Source organism: Setaria viridis, chromosome 1, assembly GCF_005286985.2.
Source record: "Setaria viridis chromosome 1, Setaria_viridis_v4.0, whole genome shotgun sequence".
Taxonomy (NCBI): domain Eukaryota; kingdom Viridiplantae; phylum Streptophyta; class Magnoliopsida; order Poales; family Poaceae; genus Setaria; species Setaria viridis.
Window position 1 is genome coordinate 40,024,414 of NC_048263.2, and position 12,896 is coordinate 40,037,309.

The 12,896-nt window shown below is 45.8% G+C and overlaps 1 protein-coding gene across 4 annotated transcripts; it reads left to right on the top strand.

The window, feature by feature from the left end:
• The first annotated feature begins 7,844 nt into the window (after window positions 1-7,844).
• LOC117841433 (uncharacterized) lies at window positions 7,845-12,275 on the top strand. Of its 4 annotated transcripts, XM_034721792.2 has the most exons (12): window positions 7,845-7,984; window positions 9,038-9,133; window positions 9,237-9,341; window positions 9,436-9,569; window positions 9,653-9,919; window positions 10,061-10,242; window positions 10,778-10,821; window positions 11,193-11,273; window positions 11,567-11,691; window positions 11,765-11,920; window positions 11,999-12,083; window positions 12,211-12,229. In XM_034721792.2, the coding sequence occupies exons 2-11, from the start codon at window positions 9,049-9,051 to the stop codon at window positions 12,005-12,007; spliced, it is 1,188 nt and encodes a 395-aa protein (XP_034577683.1). In that variant the 5' UTR covers window positions 7,845-7,984; window positions 9,038-9,048; the 3' UTR covers window positions 12,008-12,083; window positions 12,211-12,229. The 4 variants fall into 4 exon arrangements, with proteins under 4 accessions (XP_034577683.1, XP_034577681.1, XP_034577684.1 ...); XM_034721790.2 differs by having other exon boundaries at window positions 11,765-12,083; window positions 12,211-12,275; XM_034721791.2 differs by lacking the exon at window positions 7,845-7,984 and adding an exon at window positions 7,995-8,141 and having other exon boundaries at window positions 11,765-12,083; window positions 12,211-12,275.
• The last annotated feature ends 621 nt before the right edge of the window (window positions 12,276-12,896 follow it).

Below are 12,896 nucleotides of genomic sequence, written 5' to 3' on the forward strand. Positions count from 1 at the left end.
CACTACCTCGAGCACCCCCCTCGGTAGGTTGCCGGGTCTAGACACCAACAGCTGGCACGCTAGGTAGGGGGCCTCACCGAGAATCCACTGGCGAACTTGATGGCACAAGTCATCATCAAGCCAATCATCGCGTTCGAAGCAGGCGCAACATTTGTCTTCGGCTCCTGAGTTTGCATCGTAGACAGCACTGGAAATTTCCACCGCCACATTACGTCGACCTCGAAGAAGCAACAACAAACCATGAAGCTCCAGCGCCAAGCTCTAGACGATCCCATCGATAATTTTGGCGAATTTTCAATTTTTGACCTAGTCAGGGGCTGGGGGGACGAGTCCGAGTTCAACTTGACTTCTCCCGCTAGTCGGATTAACTTTCACGAGCCGGCACATAAGCCATCGTGCGAGTCGGATTACCACTCGAGTCGATTTTCGTTCGAACTCCGCAACGTGGCCACTATTTATCAGGCTGCCCTGTCCAAATCACAATTTGATACGGATACGATCGAGGACCTCGACTACTACTCGGATCCGTACGAGGAGACTCCTTTAGTAGGTCCGCAGCAGGGCCTAATAATCACATCAACTTCCCAAGGCAAATTCGTCTGCTGGCCCAACATAAAGCCACCAGCTCTTGCCAAAGACAACGATTCGCACCTCATTGCCTACCTCGACACTCTCCCGTACCAGGAGGGAGCTCCTCTATCGCCTATCTACGAGGAAGGCAACACCACGGAGGTCATCACTTCAAGCTCAGGAAGCCACTCTCCAGAGCGAGAACTCTTCACCATCATTACTGGAGAAGTGGACAAAGAAGAAGAGCAACAGGATAGAAACCCGCGACATGAGGTCACCCGGATGATGTCTCGCATGATGAACTCACCGTCAACGTTGTTGGAGAAGAGATCGAAGATCAAATAACTCAATGACGAGCAAGAAACACCGCAAGAGCAGAGCGCCACCGTCGCCTTGCAGCGGACCTACCAATCCAGAACTTGGATAACGCCTTTGAAGCAGTTCAAACGCGTCACCATCGTACTCTCCTGGCTACCGTTGAGTCTATTGATCTCATCACCCGCACGATACCTTAGAACAAGTACACAAGACAGTTGGCTGAACCGGCGAAACTTGCATATGAACAACTCGATCAGCAGAGTCCGATACAGTCAGTCCAACACTCCCCATCCTAGTGAAGTCAACATGGCAGCAGCCATAGAGGCTCTCTGTCCAGACCAAGCTAAGCTGGAGCTGAAGGTAGTCGGGCAGAACCCTCGGGAGGTCGTAGCCACCGTGGGGCTAACCCAGAGCTTTAATGCCTAGTAGAAAACCTCCGCAACAAGATCAACGCCAGCCGTGATGCCTGTACCATCATCGACGGACGGCGCCGTGAGCGCAAGGAAGAAGTCGAACACCCAGGAGATGATATTGACGGGTTCCTCGCCTTTTCAAGACGTGTGAGGAGGACAACTCTATCCGAAAAGTTCAAACCTCTGGGTATCACCAAGTACGATGGCAAGCAGGATCTAGTCCAATGGCTCCGGTGCTACTTGCTGTCAGGACAAGCAGCTGGGGAAAATGATGACACCAAATTCATCTACTTCCCCATCTGCATGGAGGCAGCGCAACTCACATGGCTCGAATTTTTGGATAAGAACTCCATCGACTCGTGGAAGGACCTCAAGGTAGTGTTCACTGATAACTACGCAGGAAAAATGCAGCATCCTGGTAACAGGATTGACCCATCTCAAGTTAAACAACAAGATGGCGAGACCACGAGACCTACTTGCAAATGAGTGCCGATATTGGAAAAAATGTGTTCAACTGCATATCCGCAGCCTCACCCTTATCTAGAGAACTAAAATTGTTCCAACTAGAAAGAAAAAATGGTTTATCTAGAAGAACAAGTTATTCTAGTAAATAGAAAAATTATTTGGTGCAGATATAAAAATCAAATTGGAAATAGAAGAGAAGATAGACATTCTGTCAAATGAAAATATGTTTTAGACTTAGAAGAGATCGGAATGGGTCATCATGGGCCAGGAAAAAACAGAAGAAGAAAGAAAAGCATATGGGTAGACAATGGGCTGTCATGGGTGAGCGGACTGATGATGAGAAAGAAAAGCAGCGGCACGGCAAACTTCACACGAAACAAAGGAAAAGGTCCTTTCCACATTCCTCAACTATTGATGTAGTCTGACTTTGATCCTTCAACTGTAAAACCGGATGTTTGACACCTCGAACTACACAATACCATGCAAATCACGTTCCTCGCTGGTTTTGACAGTGGTTTTGCACGACGTGGCGTGGGCTCCATATGCCAGGCATCAGATGGTAGTGGCCCTCACATGCCAGGTAAGTTTCTTCTCCCCTCTCTCTTCTTCCTCCTCTCTCTCTTCCTCCTCCCTCACTCTCCCCATGAATAGCCCCCGACAGCGACGCCTGGGGTCCCCCCACGGCGGCACCTAGGGGCTCCCCACGTCCACGCGCTCGGCATTCCGCAGCAAGCAACGAGGCCGTCCATGGCCGGTGTCATGCTCCTCCACTTCTGCTTCCACGCCTCGCGCCTCCACCTCTCCCCATCCATGGCCGGCATCATGCTCCTCGTGCTTGGCAATGGTCGATGCGTTCGCCTCCGCCACTGCGCAACCGGCGACGCACGGGCGCGGTGTGCAAGCTCGGAAGCGACGGCGAGGACGCGAGGTCGAGGGGCGGCGCGGGCTACGGCATTGAGCGGGAGGGTGTGTAACACCTCATGTTAATGACAGCCTAAGGGTGCCAATAAGGAGTTAATGACGAGCTTGGAGCTCAAGGAAGGTAATTTGACTCAAAGTCAAATTCAAGTCGAATTTGACCGAAATTGCAATTTGGAGTTCCAAATTTGAATAAATTTGGCAAAAATATGAGGTTGAGTCTTGAGGATGTTTAGAACTCAAAGGCGTGTAGTTGGAGACTAATTCTAGTCTTAAACCCCTCAAGAATGTAACCGAAAAAGGAATCAACCGAGTTACTATTTCCCGTCCGAAAATACGCAATTCGGAAAATCATAATGAGTACCCAACTTCAGAATTGGTTTCTGCATAATTTTTCATATAAGTGGGCAAAAGTTTCTGAACATTAGTGAAATATGGTCCTTAGACAAGCTTAGTGGGGTGTTGTTGGCCAGAGAAAGTGGAGGAATTAAATTTAAAATGGGACTCAAAATTGACAATTAAGCAGTTTTCAGCCTAGTTGCTGAAGTGATTTTTCCTAAGTCTGAAACAGCAGTGGATGACCATGTTTGGATCAAGTTTCAGGGAAATATAGTGTAAAAGGTATATGGGTTCATGTGCAAAATGGAATCTTTGTTAGTTATAGAACACAAATAGATGAGGGTTGAACCCTATGGAGCAAGTTTGAGCTACTCAAATCGAGTCAAAAGAAGGGCAAATGGTCCTCTTACAGTGCCTGGCGAACTGAATCAAAGGGATTCAGTACAGTTCAGTTCTGCCCGAATTTGAGACTTAAAAAATTCGGCCCAAGAGCGCTTATCTCAGGTAGAGGCCAATTTATCAATTGAAGTACTTGAGTTCTTCTACAAGTTTTCTTAAAAGACTTTTGGACCATAGGATTCAAAATCGACAAATTTGGGAGGTCTAAGTTTCGGAGTGAAGGAGGGGGGGGGGGAGAACAAATAGGAAGCAGAGTCGTGTCGCCGCCGGCACTCTCGCCCGTCGTCCAGCGCAATGCATAGGGCCACATCCGCACCCACGCAAGCCTACGAGCTAGGCAAGGTGGCACTCATGCACGCGGTAAAAATTTTGTATACGTACTGTTCCCGCCGTTGCGCTTATCCCTTTTACCCCGTCACTCTGTTTTTTCACCCTCACGAGCAGAGCACGGCCGAGCTACTGCTGCCGGCCGATTCCTGCCGTTCCACCGCCTCCCGCATCAATTCCTCCCACCCAAATCTCCACCAGCACCTCGCCAACAATCGTGCCTTCCCGTTTTTCCAGTTTCCCCACCGGCGAGCTCCTAGTCGCCGCCGTTCCGTCCGCCCGCCGTCAACGTTCTGCTCACGGTGAGCTCCTCTTTGCCGCCATCCTCTCTTCGTGTGGTAAGTCTTGGGTAAGTCCATAGGTCTCTAGGAAGCCTTAGGAGGAGTCGAGGGCCGTGTGTATGCCGTCGCCGTGCTTGGCCACGGCCGGCCGCCGGCCAAGCCGCCCACCGCCGTGGAGAGCCTAGCTCGGGCCATCTCCCGGGGGGCCGCCGCCACCCACGGGTGCGCCGTGGCCTGGGGGTGCCTCCCCGGCCCGGCCCCGTCACCGGCAGGGCGCCGACCATCAAGCCGCGCCGCCCCTTGTCGCGCCCTGCTTTTGGGCGCAGGGGAGAATAAGACCCTGGCGCCAGGGGCCCATGCGCCAGGGAAAGGAGAGAGAGAAGGGGTGGGCTAGCGGGTAGAGTAGGAAGGGAAAAGTGGGGCCGATCCAAGGGGCCCAACGCATGAGAGAAGGGGTAGAAAGGAGGGGAGTAAGAAAAGTTTGACCGGAGGTTTTGGATAATCATAGGTTTTTCCTTTTGTAGATAAATAGTTTAAATTCGGTTTTCACCATTTAAATCACGGGAAATTCTAGAAGTGTCCAAAAATAGTAAAACCAATTTTGTTAGGATTGTTTTATTTTCCTTTATGTATTAAAATTTTTAAACCTTAGGAAAAATAATAAAATTTAGGTATTTATTTAATGCCTTTTTATTAAGGTATTTAAATAAATGCTTAACCTTTATTAAATGCATAAAATTTTGAATAATATTTTCATATTCACAAATTATTATTAATCCATAGGAATTAAGTTTTGAGATTAGAAAATATTTATAATGCTTTCTAAAAATAAAAGAAAAGGCCTAAGGTAGGATTAGTAAAAAGATTAAAAATGGTGGGTTAACCTTTATGGGTAGTTTAGTGTTGGCTTGCAACTTTATCATGATGATAGGTTGTATAGTCACTTGTTGGCTTGCAACTTTATCATGAAGGAAAGTTGTATGGTCATGTGTTCAAAAGTTTGCATCTCTAACTCCTGCATATACTAAATCGTAGACACCGAAGCTCCAGAAGTGGAATTCTTGGATTTATCTGAAGAACCTTCGGAGTTTGAGGAGATTGTTGAGTTGATCCCCTGTGAAGCCGGTCCGTCGGACAACGCTAACATTTTTACAGATCAAGGCAAGCCCCGGTGCATCTATACCTACCTACTTTGGAGTTATTATTTCATGTGTCTAATTATTGGTTATTTTCCATATGAACGCATTAAGTCTAGGAGTTGATTGAAACCTATCCTGGTGCATGATCCTACCTTGTTTAGAGGACATCTTTGCCACTTGTTCACTAATTAGTAACTATCCTATGCTTAGCAATGCTTAGATACTTCAAGCCACTTGGTTGCTTTGCTCTAAGGTAAATTTTGGTCATACATGTTAGTCAAGGAAAAATAGCTTGGAAATTGGAAATGCTGACAGAAGCTAGAGATGGTAGTTCTGTCTGCTAAGTTAATTTGGTTAAGGCGCGATCGTTGTCTTAATCTTTGATCAAGTGAGTTTCACCTGGTTGCTTACTGGGTATGGGACCAATAAAGCCCGGTAGGTTAGTTGGCTCTCTGATCGGGAATATTTCGTACCCGTGCTTGACGTGCTGGAGAATGGCAGGGGCGTAGCCTGAAACTCACATGGAGATCAGGCCAGACGTGGGGTCCCATGTGGGGGTACGTCCCTGGGTTCGGGTAGTCATATTCCTAATCTTTGGGTGCGGCTAATCGAAAGGTCGTTATGTACAACCTGGACAGTTGTACATAGCTGGTGGTCAGGGTATTCTCCTGCAGGATGTAAATTGATCCGGATCGCCGCAATTCTTGGTTATGAATGCACTTGATCATCGTTAAGCATCGTAGTGTAATCCAGTGAATGCAATATTTTTTCGAAATTAAATATGTTGTATGACTTAATTCCAACTGATTGCAAAAATATTTCTTTTCGCCATCTAGATTGGTCAGGTAACAAACTCAATCTGAATTAAAAGATAAAACTAAGGTTTTACTTATAGTAAGCTCTTTCAGCAAAAATGTGAGTCAGCCAGTACACTAAACAACTATCATTCAGTTTCGGAAACACTTTTTATATTGGTTAGTTGGGTTAGTCTTGCTGAGTACCCCGTACTCAGGGGAATCCTTTGTTGCTATTTCAGAACCACAGCAGGAGTCCACCGAGGGAGAAGCCCTGAAGAACTAGGGTATTTTTACGAGTCTCATAATACCCTAGAAATAAAACTCAGTTGTTTAACTTTCACCTGGACTAGTTTATGTTTTAAACTCTTAGAACTGCTCTGACCTACATTGTTAAGTTTGCTTCAAACTATGGTTGTAATAATTTGCACCTCGATATGTATGTAAAAATGTAATATTTGTTGATACATTCCCATCGTGGAAGTGATCCTGATGTATGGCTATGGAACACGTCGTGGATGTTTCGAGGAGTCCTAGGGACACTCGACGGACTACCGGACTTATACTGTTTTAAGTGCGTTTCGGATAATTGCTATCCTGACAGCGATTAGGCGCACTTAAACCAGTTTAAGTTGGGCGGTTCCACCACAGGGTGAGGGGCTCCGCACGTGTGGCGTAGCCGCGTGCAGAATGCCGCGCCGAACCGGCCGACCGGGTGCTTCGCGCGGGCGCCGAGGCACAGCGGTGGCCTGTGCGAGCACGCCGCCGCCGCACTGCTCCGGTATCTCTCCCTCCTCTGCTTCCAAATCCGAACAACAACAACAGCTCTCTCTTACAGTGTATGTCATTCCTTCTCTACTCATCCATTACAGAGCAAGCAAGTCACCAACTATTTCCTTCCTCACATGCTCTCTCTTCCCCACGAACCAACAACTCTCTCTTTCTCTGGTCAAATTAATCTCCCCTTTGTTACCTTCACCAAATCTAGCAGCTACAGCCTGCAGCACAGGAAGCAAAGCCCTCAATCAGCAGTTTAGCAGCTCGAGCACGTGCGGAGGGCAGCGGAGAGGTCCACACGGGCAGCTTCGAGGAGAGGGAAATCAGCACGGCCGTCGGCTACGAGCTTCACGCGCGGGAGGCGGGAAGAAGCTGGAGCATGCCGCATAGGGCTGACTTAGGCCATGCGCGGTCGGCGGCGGTGGAGGGCTCGTGGCTCGGGTGCCCTAGGCGCCGTCGCTCTAGGGCTGAGTGAGAGGAAGGAGGAAGAGAGAGAAAAGAGGAGGGGATGAGAGAGAAGAGAGGGAGAACAGAGCCACATGGCATGTGGGCCACTGCTACATATTATCTGACATGTGGGGCTCACGTCACGTCATGCTAAATAACCGTCAAAACTAGCGAGGGACGTGATTTGCATGTAAAGTTCGGGGTGTCAAACATCCGGTTTCGTGGTTGAAGGAAAATGGAACACGGACCATCAACTGATGATGAGAAAAAAGCGCAGGAAGGGTGCAGCGCTTCTGCGACGAGTCCGCGACCTGGGAAGACAACCGAACCAATCAGACCGAATTGGTTTCTTCATCCTGCAATAGTGCAACTGCACAAATTGCATGCTTCTCCTGTAGCCAGGCTCTGTAGATGCAAGTTTGAGTTGATTGGTTTCCTGGTCCATCGCTCGAGCCAGGCCCTGGCCATGCGGTACAGCCGGAGCTAGGCCCGCTGGAAACAGTAGAATTGAGCGTTTCTCGGGAGCCAGGGCGAGCTGATGCAGCGCGGCACACGAACACGGACTGTGAGACATTCGGTACGGGAAAACAAAGAAAGGCAGGTAACCAAACAGCTGTTCTATGGGGCCTAGGTGCATGCATGCAACCAATCTGCTACAATTGCATGCAACTGGCCTGGCCCGTTGGAGCCTGGCTCAGTCGACCGAACAGGCCCAAAGCATCTCCTTCCTTGCCGCCCCCTCCCCCCCTCTCCGGGCGATCCTGGTAGGGGTTCCGCACCGCTGTGCGCCTTCTAAGGTACGTGCATGACCCTCTATCCCTTTCCCCGCCTTCAGGCACCTCAAACCCTAGATCTGCCCCTATTTCTTTTTTTGCGCCGGCAGAGGGGAACGACGAAATCCCACCCTGTGCCCCACGTATTGTGGCAACCGGGGTGTAGCAGTGTTTGTTCCAGGTACATCCAGCCGATTACATGCGTCCGTCTGATTGGAGAACTCGGGCTTAAAAGCTTGATTGAGCGTACAATATTGGTATTCAACAACGTTTGTTTAGAAATCCGGTCAAAGAATCTATGCACAGTTTCAGATTAGTTCGGTAGTATTCGTTTTGAATTGTTATCTCAGTGCCGCATATTAAGAGCCATGTCCTTGTTTCTCGCTAGGCTCCATGGTTCCCCCTCCCTCCCTTTTCTGTTACAAAATCTCTCTACATGTTTGCATGGCCTTTTCTCGGCAGACGAGGAAATATTAAAAGTGAGAAAGTTCTTCATCTGTGTGGCTGCATATATGGCTGTTTGACTGCTTATATGGTAGTTTTTTATGCCCGGTCTAGACTAAATAGTGGCAGAAACATATTGCATATTGTCCGATGGAAGGTAAAGCCTAGTCTTGACTACCTTAAAACACCAGTATACTACAACCTGCACCAACAAATATGGGCTTAAGTGAGCTCTTTTCTTTTAGGTGTCTGTGGTAATGCCCTTTGCTCCACAATACCATTGATGCATGTATTTGGGGAGCAAATTGATACTTTAAATACAGTTGGACCAAACTAACGAGTAGACTAGCTGGTAGATACTTCTGATACATCAGGTGTAGCAGTCTAGAGTGCACAGGCATTTTGATGTCAGCACTCCATGCTATAGTTGATACTTGAGCTAAGATTTTATGCTCTTTGGCCACCTTCTTTGGGGACCCTATTTAAATTATTAACCTTGGTCTTTCAGGCCTGACATAAGGCTAGCATTCCTTTGATGGTTGGTCGGTTATACTTTTACATTGTTTGCTTTATTACTGCTTATGACCCCACATTTTGCCCCTTTGTTATATTTCTAAAATGGTTCTGCTTCAGCCTTGAAAAAGATGCGGAAAACTAAGAGAGATGGTGGTGATCTCGCTAGAAGCTCTCATAAGAACAGAAGAGCTTGCGAGACTGAGTGGGTCTCAGGTCTGCTATCCCCCCCCCCCTCCCCCAAACACACACACACACACACATTTTCACAGTTTTTGAGCACTCGCAGTTGCCTTAATGTTTTCTTTTCTTCAACTAGGTTGCTTGCTTGATGAGGACTCTAATCAAGATGTTTGCACTGAGCTATCTGATGGTGTTAAATCAGACTTTCGTAAAAGTGTTGCCTCAATTTCCTTGTGCAATGGTGATTATATATGCTGCTATAGTCTTCTTAGTTTTCCAACAAATATACATTGAAACACTACCAGTTAAATGAATGGAGTTGCAATCTTCTGTAGGGGACATAACCTTATTTTCATGCTCGGGCATAGCTATAGCACGCCATGGGCCTTATCTTACAAGGTTTCTGACTTCTGCAAGTTTGGCTAGAGCTTTCGATGGTAAAACAAATGAATACTATTATGACTTAAAGGTTGGCGCTGACATTCATCATTTACTATTTTGTTTGCTTCTGATCATTATGTGATCATTTCTTGCCTTATTATTGTTTTGTAGATTAAAGTGTGCCATGAAGGCAAGGAAGTGTACAGGGGTTTTTTGGCTGAATATGATTTAGATCACAACTTTGCTGTTGTCAACGTCCGTCGCTTCATTGATGTTCATGTTGGAATTTTCGAATGTGTGCTGGAATCTGTGCCCTATGGTAAGGCATATGTAGTTGGGCGTGGTCTCTCTGGTGATCTAATGGCCAGGAGTGTGGAACTGGGTGGTGATTTAAGGGTATCTAAGGATGATAAAGATCTTGACAGTAAAACCTCAGAGGTAGACCATTTTATTCTGTTTCTTTTATTATATGCATGTAGGCAATAAAACTGGATTTTATTTTGTATTTAACTGTTCCATACCACTTACATTTTGTTCAAATGTAACCCTCGTTGCCTGTCACCTTTATTGTGTTATTAGGCTTGGGAAGGTGGATCAGTTTTTTCTTTTGATGGGAAATTTATTGGCATGAACCTTTTTTTGGTTCCTGGAAGAGCTGTTTTCCTACCATGGAGCACTATTTCCAAGCGTCTGGAGTGTTACTGGACATCCTGGCAAAAGGTGACTGGTCAGGTGCCGTTAGAATGTTTGAGGGTTTACGGGTACGTCTAATTGATATATGCCCTTCATTGGTTCACCTACTCCATTCCACCTCACTTCCCCTTCCCTTACATGAGCTTACAGGGTGAGCCTTTTTGCGTTCCATACAGCATATGTATGTGATAGTCTGGATCATCTGTTGCTCTTTCTTATCTTGTTTGGCATCTGCACCTTGCAGTTTCTCAATGTTTACTTCTAATATTGACTTGTTTCTTTGAACCTCAACCAAAATATTTGCTGTCCTTAGGCATGTATCACAGTTGCCCTGTGCTAGATTAGTAGATTTGTCATATTTCTTGTGCCATTGTTGGAGCTGTATGTTCTTATTGAAACGTGCACACTAGAAGGCATTATGGTCATGTTTTGATGAAACATTTATTATATCCATACAACTTCAGGAGTTCAGGTCCTGTTTCCTCTATCTTGTTCCTGGCCTATGATTCTACATGTGTAGGTTTTGGCACCATTTTGTGTATTAAAACACTTCTTTGGTCCATTTTATTTTTGGGTACAAGTAACTTTTATATTTTTCTGCAGGTTTGGAGCACCCGTAGGTGGTAAATCTAACAGCTATCAAGAAGGTGAGCATACAGCCACTCCTTGATGCTTCTTAACATTGTGGTATCGTGCAAATTGTTGCAGCTTTGTAATGATAGATTTAGAAGCTGTGTAAGTTTAGCTTTTACATATTTATATCAACTAGTTTGGCTCTTTCACTAGTATGCTTATATTACTTCTGCTTATCAGGTAATGCATGTACATTATGTTCTTGGGTATGTTCATGCACGCCAACTTCTAATGTGGATTGCTGCTCAGGCTGTCATCATAATATACTAACATTACATACTGATCATTATTATGCACTTACAGAATTTACGTGAATTTACTTGCCATATATAGTTATCAATAATTCAGTATATGCAAGCGCTGATCACCGACCTTGTTGCACCAGCACACAGAAGTCTTCTCAACAAGGAACAGTTAGATCTGGACTCCATGGGTTACCCTAAGTTACCATCAACCATGTTAGGTGGTGAGTCAGCTTTTCTAAATTTGCTGACCTTTTATAGCTCTCATGTACCACTAACAACTATCCTAAAATGTATATTTCTCAGCCAGAACGATTTTGGTCAATACTTTTGAAGAGACTTTTGGTGATATGTGTGGTAAAGGTGTCTGGAGAAAACTTAGTGGAAAAGCAGCTTGCAGCATACGTCGCAATGTTGTCGCGCTGGCTTCATTCAATGGAGATTTTATAGTGCTGTGCCATTTACTGTTTCATCTCTGTTTTGATAACAACTAGCTGATAACCAGAATCTGGTGCAGGAGGAAAAAGGTTTTTTGCATGCACGGGTTTTTTTATTAAATGGAATGGATCTCCAATTATTTTGACATCAGCAAGCTTGATTGGAAATTCTGGTGGCCTGGATGAGATTGTTGAAAACATGAGGGTCAGTGCTCATTATTCTGCGATTGCTTGTTCTTTAACTTGCTGCTTAAGTGTCATCACTGTATCATTTTCAGATTGAAGTATTGCTTCCAAACAACAAGAAGTGCGTAGAAGGGAAATTAGAGCATCACGATCCGCATTACAATGTTGCTCTAGTCAGTGTCAGTGTCGAGGACCGCCGTGATCTCCGTCCAGCAAATACTCGGCTTTCTTGGTCCAATTGTTACAAGGTATCCGTCCAGCAAATACTCGGCTTTCTTGGTCCAATTGTTACAAGGTAGCAGCTGTAGGGCGTTGCTTCAAATCAGGTGCATTAATGGCTATGGGTGGGGAGCTGGTTTCGGCACACTTGATTGCGACCTCCTCGTGCGTTCCTCATGCAAAATCACTAAGGTAACCTTATGTGTTTTTATTGCCTAAAACTTTTCATGGTGAGTAAATATATAGTTGGATTCGCGTCAGTCGGCTAGCAATGTCTATTTGGAATAGAAATCATAACCTGTCCATGTCACCTTGCTAGGCTGGGATTGGAGGCCCCCTTGTTACTCTGGATGGGGATGTTCTTGGCATGAACTTCTATGATAAGGAAATAGGAACCCCTTTCCTGTTATGGGGGAACATCTGTGAGATCTTAGAATCGTTCAAGTTAAGAAGGTATTCAAGTGTGCATCACGTATTTTAATTTTTCTGAACATTTTAAGGTTTTGAGGCAGTTTGAATGAACCATAATCTATTTAATGGTATTCTTTACAGTAAGGCTGGAGAAACTGAGAGTGATCCCTCTGGTACGCCTTTCTGGAAAACAGATAAGGATCCCGCAACTAGGTTAAACAGGTGGGTATATTGCTATATATTAAGTTCGTCCATATGCGATACTCTTATCATTTTTTCTTTGCATTGAATTGCAGGTGGCCTGTGCCCATGCCATGTTGGCGTCTTTCTGATGACGTGGAGAAGGATAAACCTGATGATGATGTGGGCGTGTACTCCGAGTACAGCTACGATAAGGGAAAGAAAATCCTAAAACTTTAGATGCAGTCACACCCTACGAAAAGGGGATTAGTGAGAGTACGCGTTGGATTCGAGATACATGGATGATGGAATAATGAGTGAAGTGAAATGAACGGGCGTTCTTATTTCGGTCATATGAACTGTCACATGCTTTCTGATTCTGCAGCGCTATACCAGCGTATATGACCTTTTTCC